Source organism: Diceros bicornis, chromosome 25, assembly GCF_020826845.1.
Source record: "Diceros bicornis minor isolate mBicDic1 chromosome 25, mDicBic1.mat.cur, whole genome shotgun sequence".
Lineage (NCBI taxonomy): Eukaryota > Metazoa > Chordata > Mammalia > Perissodactyla > Rhinocerotidae > Diceros > Diceros bicornis.
This window is the reverse complement of record NC_080764.1, coordinates 4615181-4633058: the sequence shown is the minus strand read 5'-3', so window position 1 is coordinate 4633058 and position 17878 is coordinate 4615181. Positions and strand designations below refer to the sequence as shown.

The following is a 17878-nucleotide window of genomic DNA, read 5'->3' as shown; positions in this document are numbered from 1 at the left end:
TATCAGCACGACACTGAAACACTTGAACCGCAGATGTTCCCTCACATTAAAATCCAAAAATGCGGAGGGAAATTAGATACCAGATAGACCAACAACTTGGAGAAAGAAGAGGAAGTCAAAATGGGTGGTTTGTGGTGGTTATTGAACACGCGCTGGTTTCCAGCATCATGTGGGGAGACCCTGTATACAATCTGCACAATAAAGACTTCCACTTTAATTTTCTGAAGGAGAAGAGTATGTAGTTTAACTGAATGACATAAATGAGAATTGAGAGCAAAAGATGATTATAATAGATGAAGGCAGAAGTAAAATGAACTTTACAATGAAAGCAAGAACATCTCTCTTCACATTTGGAGATGGATTTAACAGATGCAGGGAAAATGTGTGGCACTTTATAAAGGAATAGTCTCGGTATTTTTCAGGATTATTTCCTCCACAAGGACCTCTCTCTTGTCTGACCGCCTCTCCCTTCATTTTCATAGGTAAGTTGCCATCCCTCCTCTGCCCGCAGCTCAGCGCTTTCTTGCCCTCTGAATACCCTCCGAGTTATAAGCTCTTCCTCCTTCCCCATCTCCACTGTGACGGCCTCTGTGGTTTGGACAGGTTCCTCCTCCTCCGGCAGCAGACGCCTCACTGAAGCCCAGGGGTCCCTGGGCAGGAGTTTGGGAAATGCCCTTTTTTTCCCTCAGACAGTGAGTACTTCAAGAGCAGGACCGAGGTTGGTCAGGACTCCTGCAGTTGGGGTCGGAGAGCTGGGCGCACTGGGGGACACGCTCCCCAGCGTGTGCCATCTCTCTGACTCGCGTGCTAGGTTAAGGCAGAAGTATGCTGTTGCTGCAGAAAGAGAAGTCGTTCTGTCAGTGCCACGTCCAGTGCTTTTTTCTTCTTTGCTGACAGAGATTGGCAGATTTAGAAGTATTTTGGTGTTTAGCAATGTAAAGCATTTTCAGAACAGTTTTAAAACTGACCTACTTCTTTAGGCACTCTGAAAAATTCTGCAATTTTACCATAGTCTGAGAAAATATTAGTTTAGATATGGAAGTTATTTATTAAGCATCCTCATCTTTAGGAAAACCTTGTTATATAACATGGCAGATAATTACACGGTTTTGTGAAAGCCTAATGAAATAGGCTTGCCTATATCGAACGTCCTATTCTCAGACCAACTTTGTAAAAAGGTTTCTGATGTATGCTCTGTGCCCTGCTAAATGGTATACTTTGGAAAGTTACGCAGTAAAATGGGTTTGTTGTCTAAAAATAATTTTTAAAAATATATCCTGGAAGCAAAAATTAAATATAGGTATTATATATAGTACATAGATTAGTTGTGTACATATTATATATATGGTATTAAATATATATACATTATACATCTATAGATATATAATATATAAAAAATTATACATCTATAGATATATAATATATAAAACATTATATATAGATATTACATGTAAAGTATATATATACACACATATATCCTGAAAGGTCAGTAAAATTTTTAACATATTTTAATTGTTTTAATTTAAATAATGTATGTTTTTCAATGCCAGTACTTTTAAAAACTCATTTATTCATTTGACAAATATTTATTGGTGCCTTCCATGTTCTGGGCCAGAGGCTGGGAAACCTTTTCTATAAAGGTTTAAATTTAGTAAAGATTTTTGGCTTTACTGGTGGTACTGTTTCTGTCGCAACCACCTCACTCAGCCTTCACAGCGTGAAAGCAGCAGCAGGCAATGCGTAAACGAACGGGCGTGGCTGTGTGCCAGTAACACTTTATTTATTATGGATACTGAAATTTGAATTTTAGTTAATTTTCATGTGTCACAAATTGGTATTCTTCTTTTGATTTTTTCTTTCCCCGAACCATTTAAAAATAAAACAACCATTTTTAACTCATGGCTATACAAAAACACGGACCATAATTTGCCAACCCCTGTTCTCAGCAGTCTTCTAGACACAAAGATAGAGCAATGACCAGAACACAGTCCCTGTCACCACGGGGCCTGCGTTCTAATAATCTGCAGGTCTTTAAGTATCACTGATTCTGATAAATGAAAGAATATTGCCTTTCTTAGTTAGATGGAATCTTTTTCACCAGACAGTTCCAATTTTAATGTTTCAACTCACTTGACTTAAAAGTGAATTTGGGACATATCTGCTGATTAGTAATATCCTGGTCATGAACTGTTTTTCTGTATTGTGTCGTCTCCCAGCCCTCATTTTTCTGCCCTGCCGCTATCTTGTCCCCTAACTGTACAAGGCGTTAGGGTGCGGTATTGAGCCCACGTCTTTAAATCCCAGTGCACGGCTGCTGCTGCGGCACAAGTGCTGAGTCCAGGAGCAGCTTCTCACTTTCACCTTCCCAGGCACGGCAGCTTGCCTGTTTCAAGACACCAGAGTGCTCTGTTGAAGAGCCAGCTAGCCCTGTCGAGTCCTCACTCGAGTGCCAGTTGCAGAGTTCTTTCAAGGCAGTTTTGTAGCAAACAGGCTCACGCCTTCTATTTGTAGTAGCTATGGAAACTTTAGAAGCGCTCTTTCTAAAGCTAAGCATACAATAAAGCACTTGAAGTGTTGGTAGGATTAGAGACTTTAGAAGATGTTTAATCTTCTCCCCCACTCTTTCTTTCTTTCTGTCTCTTTAGAGAGGGAACAAGAGGGCAGTGTGAATATTAACTGGGACTCGCTTTAATCTCCCTTGTGACGCTTAAGGCTGTCTAGGTCTGCACAGGCTACCCAGGGCTCTCAGCCTTTCACAGCTCACTAACAAGGAAAGTCATGCATATTCATGAGCCAGACCTGTGCGTTAGACACAGTTCATCAGGGCTGTATCTCAGTGTTTCTCTTTTCAATTCAAATTTTATGAAAGGAACAACTATTAAAATTTGGTTTTTTAATTATTAATAATAATTATTACTGTCTAGAGACCTTAAACAGTAGTGCTAAAATATTCTCACTAGAAATAGGGACAAATTAGAGGTCCTTTGTGTAGTATTTAATTTATAGATAGACAACACAAACCCCAAAAGGTTGGTGCTCACTTAGGGTAGAGATGTAAAGCAAACCTTTCATATCTGCCCAAGAAAAGTGTATAGCAGCACACAGTATTCTAACTTCATGAAATCTTCCTTAAAGAGGCAATAAGATTATTTTCACTTATAATATATCTGAATGTGAAATACACGTTTTACTGAAAAGTATGAGGAGCTTTGCTGCTGTTCATTTGTTATTTCTGATTTTCAAGGTACTGAAAAGAAGTTGACTCCGATGTGGTCGTGCGGCCCTCCTTCTCCCAGCCCCTTCCCACTCCCTCCATTTACACGTCTTTTTGCCCTTAGAATACCAATTTTGGAAGGAGACAAAAATGCCTTTTCTGCTTTGGGCTTCAATGCTTCTATTAGGTTGTCCGTTTGGTGGCTATGCCAAGAGTCTACTCATGAAATTCTTGACTATCACGTTTTGTTCGTGAAGTCGTGCTGGCCCAGTTGGGAACAACGCCCATGCCTGGGTGAGGGGCTTGGGCTCTTGGGGGTCTGATCATCAAGGGAATCCTCATTAATCTCATTCTCTTCTGTGTTTCTCTTTTCCTATATATACAATGGGGATCGTATAAGTTTTTCTACAGAAATTAGCTACCAAACACTGTAAGGGTGAAATGCTATTAAAATACCATAACGGTATTTTCACAAAATGTGATAGTTGCCTCCCCTAGATGAACATGATTAAAATCCGCCCTTTCATCCATCCACATGGGAATTCTCCTGGTGTTTTGTTGTCATGGACCTTTTATTTACACGGTCCAGCTTCCTTGCCTGGGTTGCATTTATACTGGTTTACTTTCATCTAATCTCTCAACTCTGCAAAGCCCTGAGTCAGGAAACCACACCGAGAGCAAGAAGGAAGAGCATGCCCTGTGTGGGTCACTGCAGTGCTGCCACGGCCCCACCCACACAGTGGCTGGGAGATAGCATTGACTCGTTTGGACATCCAGCAAACACTTCCTAGCACCATGCTTAGGAACAGAGGACAGAGAAGTGAATAAGACATCAGACTTGCTTATGAGGAGTTCACAGGGTATTAGGGCAGACAGAAATATAAACAGATAATCTATAGCTTACATAATGTCAACAAACACATATCCATAATCCACTTTGTGTCAGGAACTAGACTGGGTGCTAGGGATGTAGAGATGAATTAGGCACAGTTCCTGCCCTTGAGAAGGTCACAGGCACATAAACAGATAAGTACAGTGTGATGAGAACTGTTACAAAAAGAGAAAGAACGTTTTGGAAACATATAGCAGGCACTCCTAACTTAAGCCGGTGGCAAGGGGTAGCTAGGCCAGTGAGGGAAGTCGTCCAGGAGAAGGTGGAGCTTAGCTGAGTCTTGACGAATAAGTGTGCCCCATGAGAAGGGAAGGGGCAGGTGAGGGTGAAGCATGTCCCAGGTCAGGGACTCACATGGGGAAAGACAGAGGTGCCAGTCACCCTAGTATTGTGGTGTTGCTAGAGCCTAAGATGTGAAGGGCGCCTGGCAGGAGATGTACGCAGGAACCATTTGGTGGGGGCCCTGTTTGCCCTGTAACTGAGAAAGTTTGATAATTAGAAGCTCTGGCTGATGATTCTTTCCTCCAGAGACGCTCTGCATTTGTAACTGGCAGTGACAAGGCTGGCATCGGATTCCTTGATTACCGAGCCAACCAGCTTTCCAATTTTCAGGAGCTCTCGATGCATTTATGGGAATTTCTGTTTTCCTACTTTCGATTATATTTAAATGAATAACCAGGAAGCTTCAGAAAGAAGTGTTTTGCTTCTGTCGTTTAGCATTAGGAAGTTGTACACATGAATTCAAATTCTCCAATCTTATACATTTTCTTGCCTAAATTTACTCCTCAAATGTTTGCTCCTTCAGTCAGTTCTCGAGATCACTGCCTCCCTCTTTTCCTACAAAAAGTGAGGAAATAAATTTGTGTAATGATGATGTCATTCTGGATGAGAAATTAGTTGCAGCAAATGATTCATTGTTCAGAAATTCACTAATGTGTTGCAAGTTTTTGTCAACCTGGGATCATTATTTTTATTCTCTATACTGGCACAAAGTAGGGGTTCGGTGATTGTGGAAAAGAGGGAGAAACTCAAATTTAGGTTTTATTCATTTGAATATTTGTGTGGATTCTGTTTCCAGAAAAGAAATACAGCCTTATAAAGGACCTGGCTTTATCATGAAAGGAAGACAGATAAATGGCAAAATGAGAACCTTTTTTTCCCACCAAAGGGGGACAACTGATTATAGAATCAACATCAGCTGGGCAACAGCAATTCTTATTCTGTGCCATCTGGAAAAGGTTAGTCATTTTTACCCACCAGTGGTTTTGATGATAAACTTCCAAAGACCGCTGGGTCATTCACTCAACGAATGTTTGCCTGTCCTCTTCTGAGTCTCGGCCCATGGCCCCCGTCCTGGAGGAGCTGGGAGAGGCAGGCCAGCCAACAGCCAGGTCCAGTGTGGGGTTAGGTCTGTGATCGGGGAAGCACAGAGGGCCAGTGAGGGACCCCGACCTGCCGCGGTGAGCCAGGGAGGGCTTGTCAGGATTTCAAACCAGCTGGAGGTATATTGGAGGGACTCAGAGCAACGTTTTAAAACCCCAGAAAACACATCCTGAACATAAAACTGCCTGTATTTTCTACGTTTCAGTTGTCCTAACTTTAGTGGACAGGCTCATTTTCTACTATTTTCCCTTGAGGTTATCGAGCTAGGAAAATAGTTTGATTCACTTTCTTTCCCAAACACTATAAGAAAGAACCACAGACTTTATGCATATTGAAGCCTTTCTCTGTGGCTTCCTGCGTCAGGTTGAGGGAGCTAGAAATGTCTCAGCACCGGCCTTACCGCTGGCTGGGAACTGGGACAGGATCAGAAGCATTGACTCTTCAGCTAAGGGCCTGATTCCTTTTGGGGACACAAATGCCCCAATTCTGGCATTGGAAATGCCTGTGTGGGAAACACCTGGTAATCAGGAGAAGGACTTGTTTTGCCTTCTGTCTTCTATTTGATCGTGGGCAGGGAGGCCTCTTTTCTTTGGAAGAGGTGTTTATTCCACTTTGTTGTTCCCTCTGGACCAACAGAGGGTGCCAGGCCCACTGTTCTTGGCTTCTTTTATGTGTTCCTGGATCCAACGCTGAAGACTGATCCCTACAGCAGTTTTTATACAGTCTTTTTTAGAATGACATATAGTAGCAATTGAATGCTTTCATGAGGTTTACACACCTCTTGGTAACTAAATAAGAGTCCTCAGTAAATAACACAGTGATTCTGTCTTCTTCATAAGTCGTCTTCTGTCTGCTGTGAAGGACGCTGTGCAGAACATTTAAAATTAGGGCCAGGGCACAGGAAGGCAGTGAGGATGAGATGCCTTCTGGAGAGCACAAGTATTGAATAGTTAGAACACAGCAAATCCTTCAGAGGCTTCCCAGCTTCACCTTTAAGATACGGAATGTATCTTAAATGAGGGGAATGAGGGGAATTCCATGGTGACTCCTAGGAAACAATTCTTATTTATAACTGGGCTTACTTTAAACAGGATGATTTCTTTGTCTGATTCTAACCTGGTATCTTTGTGACTAACTCTATCAAGCTGTTATTCTTTCCCTAGTGACTCAGTAACATAATTATCCAACGTGTGTGTGTGTGTGCGCGTGTGTGCATGCATGTGTACACTTGTGTTCATAAACTTCAGATGTGGCTACTCTAAGCCTTTGCTTCCTCGTTCACCCATTCAGCAAATCCTGATTAAGTTCCTCTGTGTGCCAGTTGCTGGACATGACACACACAGACACACACACACAAACGTTGGACATACACGTGCATGTCTATGTATTTTATCTTTTTAATTATTTCCCGCTTTGGATGCATAGTCATAGCACGTTGTCAAGAACACTTGTTAGTTGACTCTGGACTTCCAGTGTTGCTGTGCTCCTCTCCTCTCTCTCCAGTAATGCTCATGGGAAGTTCTAAAACAGGGGAGTATGTTGGCAGATTCCTTCACTTTGACTCCAGTTCTGACCCAGTGGGTGGTGTATGCCATCCGAAACCTTACAGAAGACAACAGTCAAAACCAAGATTTGATTGCAAAGATGGAGGAGCAGGGGCTGGCAGACGCATCCCTGCTTAAAAAGATGGGTTTTGAAGTTGAAAAGAGGGGCGACAAGCTGATCCTGAAATCTACTAGTGACACCCCTCCGCTGGTGAGTATGCTGGAGTGAGCTTTAATTCCCTTTCATTGTGCAGACAGCGGTTCCACCGGCCCCATTACCTTGGCCAGGACAAGGTTCCTTCATAAGAACATGGCAAAGAAAGCCCTAAATTTAATTGCAAATAATTTTTTGTTCAGGCTTTATGCTGCCATTTTCTAAGAAGAGTTAAAATTTCAAACTTGTTCTAAGGGAGAAATATAAAAAGCATATCAAAATTTTTACGTGGTCTGAAAGTTTCTGACAGGAATTAGATTTTCTTTAAAGATAGCTAATGTTGACTACAATAAAAATAACAGAAAACTCCTTGTGTAATATTGAATGAGTTGTTTCAGGTTTCTCTCAGTTATTTCTCATCATTGACCAAAATCCTCTGTATTTTTTTTCCTTTGATGATTCTTGTAAATAGATCTGTTATATCTGCAATTTTGTTTCTTTTTTCTTCTTAGTGAATGAACTCTCCAGACAAATATCTGAATTTTTGGAATCTGTTTCATGGATTTTTCATCTTCTGCAGTATGTGAAGTTGCAAGTGTTTGAAGATTTATTAAGTACAAATTCAGGAAAACATGAATCTTTTAGATAATAGAGTTAAATGCGTATAAGCTTAAAAGTGAAAGTACGTGAGTATTCTGTTGTTTCTTTGCTTTAAAAGCGTAACTGTCTGGTTTGCCTTTGTCCCTATGGATACGATATGCATTTAAGTCATATATTGTACTTACTGTGGCAGCAGATAATAAATTCTTCTCGTTGAGGGCACATCCCTTATTTGGCAAAGACTTGGACGTTTGCTTGGATTCCATTTGTTCCTTCAGATGGCAAGTCAGCTTCATTCCTTTTATTTTCCTCTTCTCATTGGGTTTTCTGAACTCTGGCAGGCAGTTGAAGTAGTTTCTCACTGTGATTAATTCTAGCAATCTTCTTTTCACCCCTTCTGCCTTTCCAAAACATTGACAAGACTCATTTCCAGTTAATTAATTCGAGAGATGGTGAAGAATAGGGAGCTCTCCCTCTTCATTTTAGGTCCTGGGCTGTGTTGTCACTGAGCCCTGTCCCTTTGGAATGTCTCAGGGAGTGAGATGGAGAGAACATGTGGGCCGTTAACTCTTCTCATTCCAAATCGTCCTGGAACTAGACTTCTCAAACCCATTCTGTTTAACAGCTGATGCCTGCGTCTTACCCACCTTCAGGCCTCTGTGAAGGGAGAAGGAATAATTTAAGGTCGTCTCTGGTTGCAGGGCCACAGTATTAAAGGTACATTTGTGTCTTCTTCAGTTTACAAAGTACCAGTTCTCTGAAGGTGCACTGCTCAGTTTTGGCCATGGCTTCACTGGAATTACAAAAGTAGCTTTGGGGAACGGGAGTTAATTTGATCTACATCTGTCTGTCTGTCTGTCTCTCTCTCTCTCTATATATATATACTCACTCATTAGAGGTAGAACTGGATTAAGGAGCACTAAAGTCTTTGTAACCACCCAGATGATTAATATAATCAAGAAAAACTCTAGTGGGAGGTCGTGTTGTGAATGCTTTAAAACACTATCTTCTTGAACAGCCATGTCACTAAACTAAAATATCTGGAGATTTTGCACAGTTGATGTTGAACCTTCCAAAATAAAAACAACAAAAACCAAACCAGAAGTTTTCCAGAAATACTGATTGTTCCAAAGTAAAGTGCTTCTAGGTTTTTTGTAGCTTACTTCAATTGCTTTGTGAAAACAGCTTAAGCATGCTAAGAAAGAAATAAAAGTTTTCCCATGTGCTAACCAACATACTCTGTATAACTCTGAAGAATTGTCAGCTTCTAGGATTGTGGTAATCTATGAATAACATTTTTTCTCTTATGACATTCCATCAGTAAAGAAGCCATTGCAAAATTTAAACTGCACAAAGAAGTCATTCTCTTCTGGGACACAAAGAGTTAAAATCCTATTCTCTAAATAGAAGCCAGGCCAAAGGAAAAAACCAGTGGGAGTCCCTTTTTCCTTTTAACAAGTTTGCAATAGACACTTCTTTTTTTTTTCCTTTCTCAATGGATGTATGCACACCAGTGGAATCACACAAACATGCTGGTATAAGCCATATAATAACAAACACAAATAAATAAAAGGGAGCCTTGTGAGAATACAGAATAGGGTAATGGTTATGTGTTTTCTAAATAGGAAATGTGGGGCTCGCATAGTGAAAACATGCTGATGGCTGCATTGTGGCTGCTTTTGATGCCCTTGGGTAGATTAATTCTTGAGCACAACAGCTTCCCTGTCCTCTACCAGCGGACTTGGAGCTTCTGAGAACCTTATTTTACATGCTGCAGAGGATTAAATCACCACCTCAATCATCATTTAGAAGAAGAAAAAAAAAAAGACAGGCCAGCCTTACAAAATTTATAAAGAGACAGAATGGTCACGGCAAGTTTTATGACCATATTATTGCTTTCAAGAGCAGGCTCTCAAAGCGGTTCAATTTTTTTAGGCTGCTTCATTTTAAAAGATAGTGGGAAAGGCTTTTCTGCTTGACATTGAGTCCAAGTATTTGCAGAATGATTTTTTTTTAATACTTTAACAATGGATGTTAGTATTTCAAAAATATTTACTTTTATAATTTTAGTAATATACTATTAGAATTTGTCCATATTAATGGACAAATATATATGTTCCTATTAATATATCTCGTGGGATTTTTTTTTTTGGAAGCTAATATTGAGATGCATTTTTGTTTAGTAACTTCTGAATCTAACAGGGGTTTGGAAACTACTAGAAGATGTCCATTTTGCAAAGTGGGATATAGAGAAATGATTGAGGTCATTTGGGCTACCAATTAGTAAATTTTAAATCAAAAATTAGTATTTTGTATATGTATATCTTACGTCCATTATCTTCTGAAGGCACTGATTATGTTGCTCTTATAACAACACCTGGGATTTAAATGTTATTTAAATGATTCTTTACTATCCTTTAATGAATAGACAAAGATGTTAGAACAAAAATGCCCGACTTTGCAGGAGGAAGACTTTTTAAAAATATATGTTCCATCATTGGTAAGTTATGCACGTAAAGGAATCAGTTTTTACATGAGAGGCAGTAAAATTAAGACAGAATTTTAAAATGCAGAAAAGTTGAGGAAGAAACTTTTAACATTTAAAATGTAATACAAAACCAGTCCTTTAGAGGAAAAAGTCCTCTCAGTGCTGTCCAAGGTTCTGATAATTTCAGCTGCAGTGGCCCGTATATGGAAAATCAATTAAAAGCCTTGTTTTCAAAATTTGTATTTTTTTCCTTGTGTTTGTATGATACAATATCTGTTTTATTCTTCCCTACACATTTTTATATATTATATTTGGATTTTTTAGGTCAAATATTATTTAGGTGATATTTTACAATATGAATTTGATTTATCATCTACAATATATGTGAATTTTAAAGGTAAGCTTTTTCTGTAAATGTAGTGGTTATAGTATTAACTTATTCACCACTTTCCTCAACCAGAGACAATTATGTAATGAAGACTTTTTGAAGGTTTTGGTAATTGTTTATTCTTGCTTAAATTGAAACCTTAAATTAGAAACATTATGTTAAATGTTTCTTTTTGTTTAAACAGCGTAGTATACATTCTTCATTTACACACAAAGTTGTATCTTGCTTATTTTCATCAGTTAAGCAAGAACTTACGTGATGTTTCATAGCGTGGGTAGAATTTTGCCCCCGCTTCGTAGAGCGTGGTGGTTGAGAGTAAACTCTGAAGCAGGTGCCTGCGTTCCGGTTCCCCTTCTTTCACCTGTGTAACTTTGGGCAGATTCTGTAAGCTCTGTGCCTCCACTTCCTCATCACTAAAATGCGGCTTGTAATACCACCAACCTACAGGAGTGGTAAGTGCTCACCAGTGCTAGTTGTTGTTTGTAGGACATGCATTTTTAAGCCCTTGATAACTTGATTGTGAGGATATCTGAGGGAAGAATGTGGAAACTGCATTGTCTCCTGCTGTCTTCTGCTGTTGCCACAGTGCTGGATGTAGTGTGGTGTGTCTGGTGACCACCACTTGAGGATGTTCTTGCCCCGGTCTGCACAAGGGTTCTGGTCATCATATGGTCAGCATGCAGTACTCTGTCTTGAATGATAAAATAAGCAGAAAAAAGTAATCAATAAGGATATTAAAGATTTGATCAATGCAATTAGTAGGGTTTGACCCTATTTGACATGTATAGAACATTGCACCCAACAACTGCAGAATACACATTCTTTCAAAGTATACATGGAACCAGGTACCAACATTAATCCTTTTGCTGTGCCATAAGACACATCTCAACAAATTCCAAAGGATTGAAATCATACATAGTATATTCTGACCCTAGTACAATTAAGCTACATATCAATACCAAAAAGATAACCAGAAAATCCCCACAATTTTAGAAATTAAACAGTGTATTTCTTAATTACCTAAGGGTCAAAATGAAGAAATGGAAATTAGAAAATATTTCTAACAGAATGTTAATGAAATACTACATATCAAAGTTTGTGGGCTGCAGCTAAAGCTATTCTTAGATGGAGATTTATTACCTTAAATGCACATGTGAGAAAAAAAGGCAGAAAACTGACAACCTAAGGATTCATCTTAAGTAGTTACAGAAAGAAACCCACAACCAAGGGAAAATAAAAGAAGGAATAAAGATGAGAGCAGAACATAATTAAACAGGAAACATACAAAAAGATAAAGCCAAAAATTGGTTCTTTGAAATTGATAAAGCTGTGGTGAGGTTAATAAATAAAAAAGAGCACCCATGGTAAGGTTAATAAATAAAAAAGAGCACCGAGGGGCTGGCACAGTGGTTAACTTCTCTCACTCTGCTTCTGCGGCCCAGGGTTCGCAGGTTCAGATCCCAGGCACAGACCTACGCACCGCTTATCAAGCCATGCTGTGTCAGGTGACCCACATATAAAGTAGAGGAAGATGGGCACGGATGTTAGCCCAGGGTCAATCTTCCTCAGCAAAAAGAGGAGGATTGGCAACAGTTGTTAGCTCAGGGCTAATCTTCCTCACCAAAAAAACAAAAAACACCCAGAAAGTCATTATCACTACAGTTCTTGTGGACATTAAAAGTCCATGAAAGAATATTGTGAATATTTTATGCTAATAAATTTGAACTTTTAGATGACATGGACAAATTCCTTGAGGGAACAAAAAGCAAAACGGACACAAAATGAAATAAAAGTTTATATTTTAAATATTTAATCTTTGAAACTTCCACAAAGAAAACTCCAGGCTCAGATAGCTTCAGCAACAAATTCTACCAACATTTTAGGAAGAAATACTGCTAATCCCACACAAACTCTCCCACAGAAAGAGGGAACACTTCACAACTCACTTTATGAGGCCAGCATGACCTTGCTGTCAAAACCTCAAAGGTTTCTTAGAAGAAAGGAAAAGTAAAGGCCAGTCTCATGTGTAAACATAGATCCAAAGATCCTAAACACATTATTAACAAACTGTAGGTTTTAGGGATGCAAGATTGGTATAACATTTTTTAAAAGTCAATTAATACACGTCACCGCATTAACAAAATCATGATCAATTTATGCAGAAAAAAAAATTTGACAATAAAATTCAACATCCAATCATGATATTAATAGAAACTCTTAGCAAATGAGGAATAGGAGGGAAGTTCCTTATTCTGATAAAGAGTGTCTACAAAAAGTCCTATCGGACTTGATGAAGAAATGTTGAAAATTTTCCTTTTGACATTAAGAATAAGGCAACGTTAGTCACAATTCAGCACTTAACATTCACTCGTATATTGGAAAGGTGAAATAGCCAGTGAAGTATATCCAAAGAAGGAGATGGAAGGGTAATAATTGGAAAAGAACTCAGACAATAGGATTGTTTATATAGCTAATGCAGGAAATGTTAGAGTGAATAAATTAATATAGCCAGGTTACTGAGTACAAGGTTAACAAACAAAGGTTCATTGAATTTCTATATACCGGCAATGAAAATTTAGAAAATAAAATTTTTAAATTCTAAAATGTATAACAAAATGCAAAACCAAGAATAGCCAAGATGCTCTGTAAGCAGAGCAAGATGTGTGTCAAAGCTAGTAAGAGCAAGATCAGTTAGAACAGTATTGTCTGGGCACAAGGATGGATACATAGACCAAAGAAGCAGAGTCGAGTCCAGAGACAGACCCTCCTACGTGGATACTTGCTATATTTTAAAAGGTGGCACGAGTGTTGGGAAGGATGATCTTTTCAACACATCTTGCTGAGACCATGGGATATCTGTAGACAATAAAGGAAACTGGACCTTGAACCATGTAGAAGTATCAATTCCTAGGTGGATTATAAATCTGAATATGAAAAGCGAAATGCTAAAACTTGTAGAAAATGGTCTCACGACCTTAGATAGGGTAAGATTTCTCACCTATGTTACAAAAACTGTTAAAATGGACTTTATTAAAAATTGAGTCACCATTAAAGAGAGTGAAAAGGCAATGGGAGAAGATATTGGAAACATAGTTGACAGAAGGTTCATATCCCAAGTGTGTATATAGAGAGAATGCCTACATATCAATTAAAAACTTGGAAAAAATGGGCACAAGACTTGAACAGGCACTTCATGCAAAAGATATCCATTTCATCAGTAGACATATGAAAAGATACTTAACCTCATTAGTAATCAAGGAAATGCAAATTAAAACCACAAGGAAATGCCACTACTACCCACCAGAATACCTAAAAATAAAAAGACCAACAATACCATGTGTTTGTTGTTGGTGAGGATGTGGAGCAGACAAAACTCAAACTGCTGGTGGAAGTGTAAATTGGCACAACCCTATAACCACTTTGGGAAACAATTTGGCATTATCTGCTAAATTTGAAGGTAAGTATATAGTACGACCCAGCAATTCCACTGCAAGGTTTCTACCTAACAAAAATATATGCATGGGTGAACCCAGAGACACAGATGAGACATAAATGTTTATAGCAGCATTATTTGTGATAGCCAGGAAATGAAAACAACCCAAGAGTCATCAACAGTGCAGTGATGAGTAAATGGCGATCTACTCATGGAGTGTGAGACTACGGCAATGACTACAGCCATGCTCAACAGGGGTGAGGGTCACAGTGTTGAACGGAGGAAGCTACACACAAATGGTTACTATATGACTATCAAGTTCATAAACAGATTAAACTAGAAGTAAGATATTGGTTATCTTTGGGGTGGAGGGAGGTGGTGGTTATGTGGGTGTGTGCACTCTGATAATTCACTGTGTTCGGCTCTGTGAGCAGTACACATGTATTTTGTGTCCTTTTCTGTATGTGTTTTATATTTCACACTAAATGTAAAATAACAAAAATTCTCAGCTCACCTGGATGCAGGTTGGGCAGCTATACAAAGACACCCCAAAATATAGTGGCCCAACAAGAGTGAAGCTTACTCTTTTTCACATAAGACCCTCTGGTCTGTTACTAGAGGCAGACGGGCAAGCTAGGGTGAGTACCGAGAGCCCTCAGGGTCAGCAGGAGCCTGGTTCCTCTCTGTCTTGTTGCTCTGCCGTCTCCTACGGTGTCACCTTTGCACAGTTGAAGTTTTCTATTTTCTTGCCTTTGGGAAGAAGGAAAGAGAGCGAAGGGCAAGCATTTTCCTTTGAAGGAAGTGGTCTGGACTTGGCGCGTATCTCTTACATTGTGTTGGTGAGAATTTAGCCCCAGAGCCAATTCTAGTCCTAAATGAAACTGGGCTGTGCAGTCTCTAGTTGGGTGGCCATGTGCCCCACTCGGTGCGAGTAGTCCCTGACCACAGGAAGGAGGGAGAGTGGGTAGTGGGGACAGTTAGCAGGATCTGTCACAACACCCAGAGAGCTGTGATCATCAAGCTCTGCCTGGTTGCTACGAGGGGAGGGATTTAATCTCATTGCCCCTCCTTTCCAGTGTTCCCAGCCGTTGTGTAGACAACCTTGCTGCCCCCTTTTTGTGCAGATCAAGGGCTGTTTTCAGCAGATGTTTTTTGGCTTGAATGGTCAAAAAGGTAAGGAAGCTTGAGGATGCATGCAATAGTATGCCTGGAGAAAGTGCCAGGGGTTAGACCTGAAGGAGCCAACCCATCTCTGGATTCTAGAGCTGGTCATGATATGGGAATAGGAGGTGAAGGCAACGAAGGCCAGGTCAATTCAAGAATGAAGGAGAAGCCAGGGAGCAGGGCAGGAGACCGGGAGATGGGCCCTGGAGGGGAGAGGTGCAGATGGGCTGTGAGGTCCGTAGCACCTCTTCAATAAAAGACCCTGTGATGTTATCCCACGCGCTGCCTGGGAAATGTCACACAGAAGACGTTAGTGGGTGAAACCTCGCCTTCCTTTCTGTATTTCAGTCAGACCAGGGCCCTGGGCAGCTGGGATCAGAAGGTCCCCCCAATTGAGTCACCATGGGCAGGAAAGGGAGCTTTGCAAGTCCTTGGTTGAAATGTGCGTGTGACCTGGCTGTGGTCACGGACTGGCAGGTACGAATTTATCCAGTGAGCAGCTTTCTCTCCTGGGGCCAGGAGGAAGCGGGGAGTGAAGGCCCTTGGAGCTCAGAAAAGGAGTGATGGAGCTTCCATCCCCTGGAGGAAGGCTGGTTTCTAGGTCCCTGGGAGCCTCGGTTTCCCTGTCTGTAAAATGGTGAGGATGGCACAGCACCTTTGTCTTAGGGTTTTCCAGAAAAACAGAACCTATGGGATGTATATACCTACAGAAAGATTTATTTTGAGGAGGTGGCTCACACAATTATGGAGGCTGACCAAAACCAAAATCTGCGGTCAGCAAGCTGGAGACCCAGGAGAGCTGATGATGTGGTTCTGGTCTGAGTGTGGGGACCTGAGACCCAGGAGAGCCGCTGTTACAGTTTGAGTCTGAAGGCAGGAGGAAATTCCTCTTTTTGTAGGGGAGTGTCAGCCTTTTTGTTTTGTTTATAAAGGCCTTCAGCTGATTGAATGGGGCCCACCCACATTGGGGAGGGCAATCTGCTTTACTCAGTCGTCCAATCCCAATGTTAATCTCATCCAGAATCACCCTCCCAGACACACCCAGAATCACGTTTGACCAATTGTATGGGTACCCCCGCAGCCCAGCCAAGTAGACACAAAATGAACCATCACACCTTCAAGGGCCCAGGGGACGGTGGAGGAGAACGAAAAGGAGGAGGGAGCAGGGGGAGGAGAGGCTCTGCTGCAGCTGGGTCCTCAGGGAAAGGGACCCTCCCCTGGCTACTGCCCACCCAGGCCCCATGTCAGCTGCTTGTTGGGCCATCTGTGTCCCCACTGGGCCAGGAGGCTAGTAAGAGCAAGGGTTGTGTGTCTGATGTCCCTTGTGCATTTTTAGTACTGTTAGGGGCTGAATCATGTCACCCCCCCCCCAAATTCATGTGTTGAAGTCCTAACCCCCCAGAACCTCAGAATGTGACTGTTTCTGGAGATGGATCCTTTAAAGAGGTGATTAAACTAACATGAGGCTGTTAGGGTGGGTTCTAATCCAATCTGACTGGTGAACCCTCTGACACAGAAACGGGGGTGTGTGCACAGAGGAACAATCATGTGAAGAGGCAGCGAGAGGGCGACCATCTGCACCGCAAGGAGGGAGGCCTCAGAGGAAGCCCCCTGTAGCACCTTGATCTCAGACTTCTGGCCTCCAGACTGAGAGAGAGTGGATTTCTGTTGTTTAGGCCCCCAGTCTGCAGCATTTTGTTACGGCAGCCCTAGCAAATGAACAGAAGTACACGGTGCTCGGTATTTACTGAAGATTGAATCAAGAAAACACTTTCGCCTCTGCCCTCAGTTAGCTCCCTTTGTAATGTAGGGAGACGACACGTAGGCAAAGAAGCTACGGCACTGGGCCCCAAAGCCATCATGCGAGCAGGAGGGCGTTCAGAAGAGGCTGCGTGGAGGAGACTTCTAGTAGTGGCTCACGTGGTAGATACGGGCTTACTAAGTATGGCATTCCAGGCAGGGAGCCAGCGTGTGCATCAGCCCGGAGCCGAGGAAGAATAGCCACCTCGGGGAACCCCTCAGTACTTCGCTGGTGCTGAAGGGTCACCTGTTGGGGGCTCCTCAGGTGCCTTCCTAAGGAGTTTGGGCCTCTGCCTGAGACAGTGGGGAGCCCCCAGCAGGAGATTCTCTAGTGGCTGCAGATGTGTTGGGTGTGGCAGAACTGATGGTGTGGAGGCCAGGCAAGAGGCAACCTGGCAGAGTGGAGGGATGCAAACCGAAGACCAAATTCCATGAGCTTGGCAAGTTATTGGGCATCTCCAAGGGTCAGTCTACCTCTTATCCATCAAGCAAGAATTAAGGTGAAGATTACATATGATGGTTTATGTAAGGGCCCTTGCTCTTAGAAGAGGCTTGGCAAATGGCAGCTGTTCTGCTGGGGCTCTTGCAGGGTGGGGGTGGGGAAAACAGAACCCAAAGAGAATCCTACTCTGGCAGCAGAGGGCAGAGCCAGGGCTGGGCTCAGAGTTGGCACCAGCCCTACCCTGCTTCCATCCACAGATCCATGTCAGTCCCTCCTCTCGCGGTTCTAAGTCCTGCTTATTCCTTGAAGCCCTGCCACAATGCCCTCCTCCAGGAAGTCTTCCAAGGACTTGGGTCCACCTTGATCTGCGCCTTCC

At 41.6% G+C, this 17878-nt stretch overlaps 1 protein-coding gene and 1 long non-coding RNA gene across 4 annotated transcripts in view; both read left to right on the top strand.

Moving 5' to 3' along the window:
• Positions 1-7035, top strand: part of LOC131421487 (uncharacterized) — a 30668-nt gene extending 23633 nt beyond the window's left edge. The window contains exons 3-4 of one of the 3 annotated variants that reach the window (XR_009223871.1): positions 5185-5344; positions 6993-7035. This is a non-coding gene — a long non-coding RNA (uncharacterized LOC131421487). Of the gene's footprint in view, positions 1-422; positions 483-5184; positions 6659-6992 lie in introns of those variants that run through there. The other 2 variants (XR_009223870.1, XR_009223869.1) reach the window with 2 other exon arrangements.
• ATXN10 (ataxin 10) overlaps positions 1-8029 on the top strand; it is a 185644-nt gene extending 177615 nt beyond the window's left edge. Inside the window, exons 11-12 of the mRNA XM_058568147.1 lie at positions 7057-7244; positions 7700-8029. Coding sequence (XP_058424130.1) covers positions 7057-7244; positions 7700-7702 — 191 coding nt within the window. The 3' untranslated portion in view covers positions 7703-8029. The remainder of the gene's footprint in view (positions 1-7056; positions 7245-7699) is intronic.
• The last annotated feature ends 9849 nt before the right edge of the window (positions 8030-17878 follow it).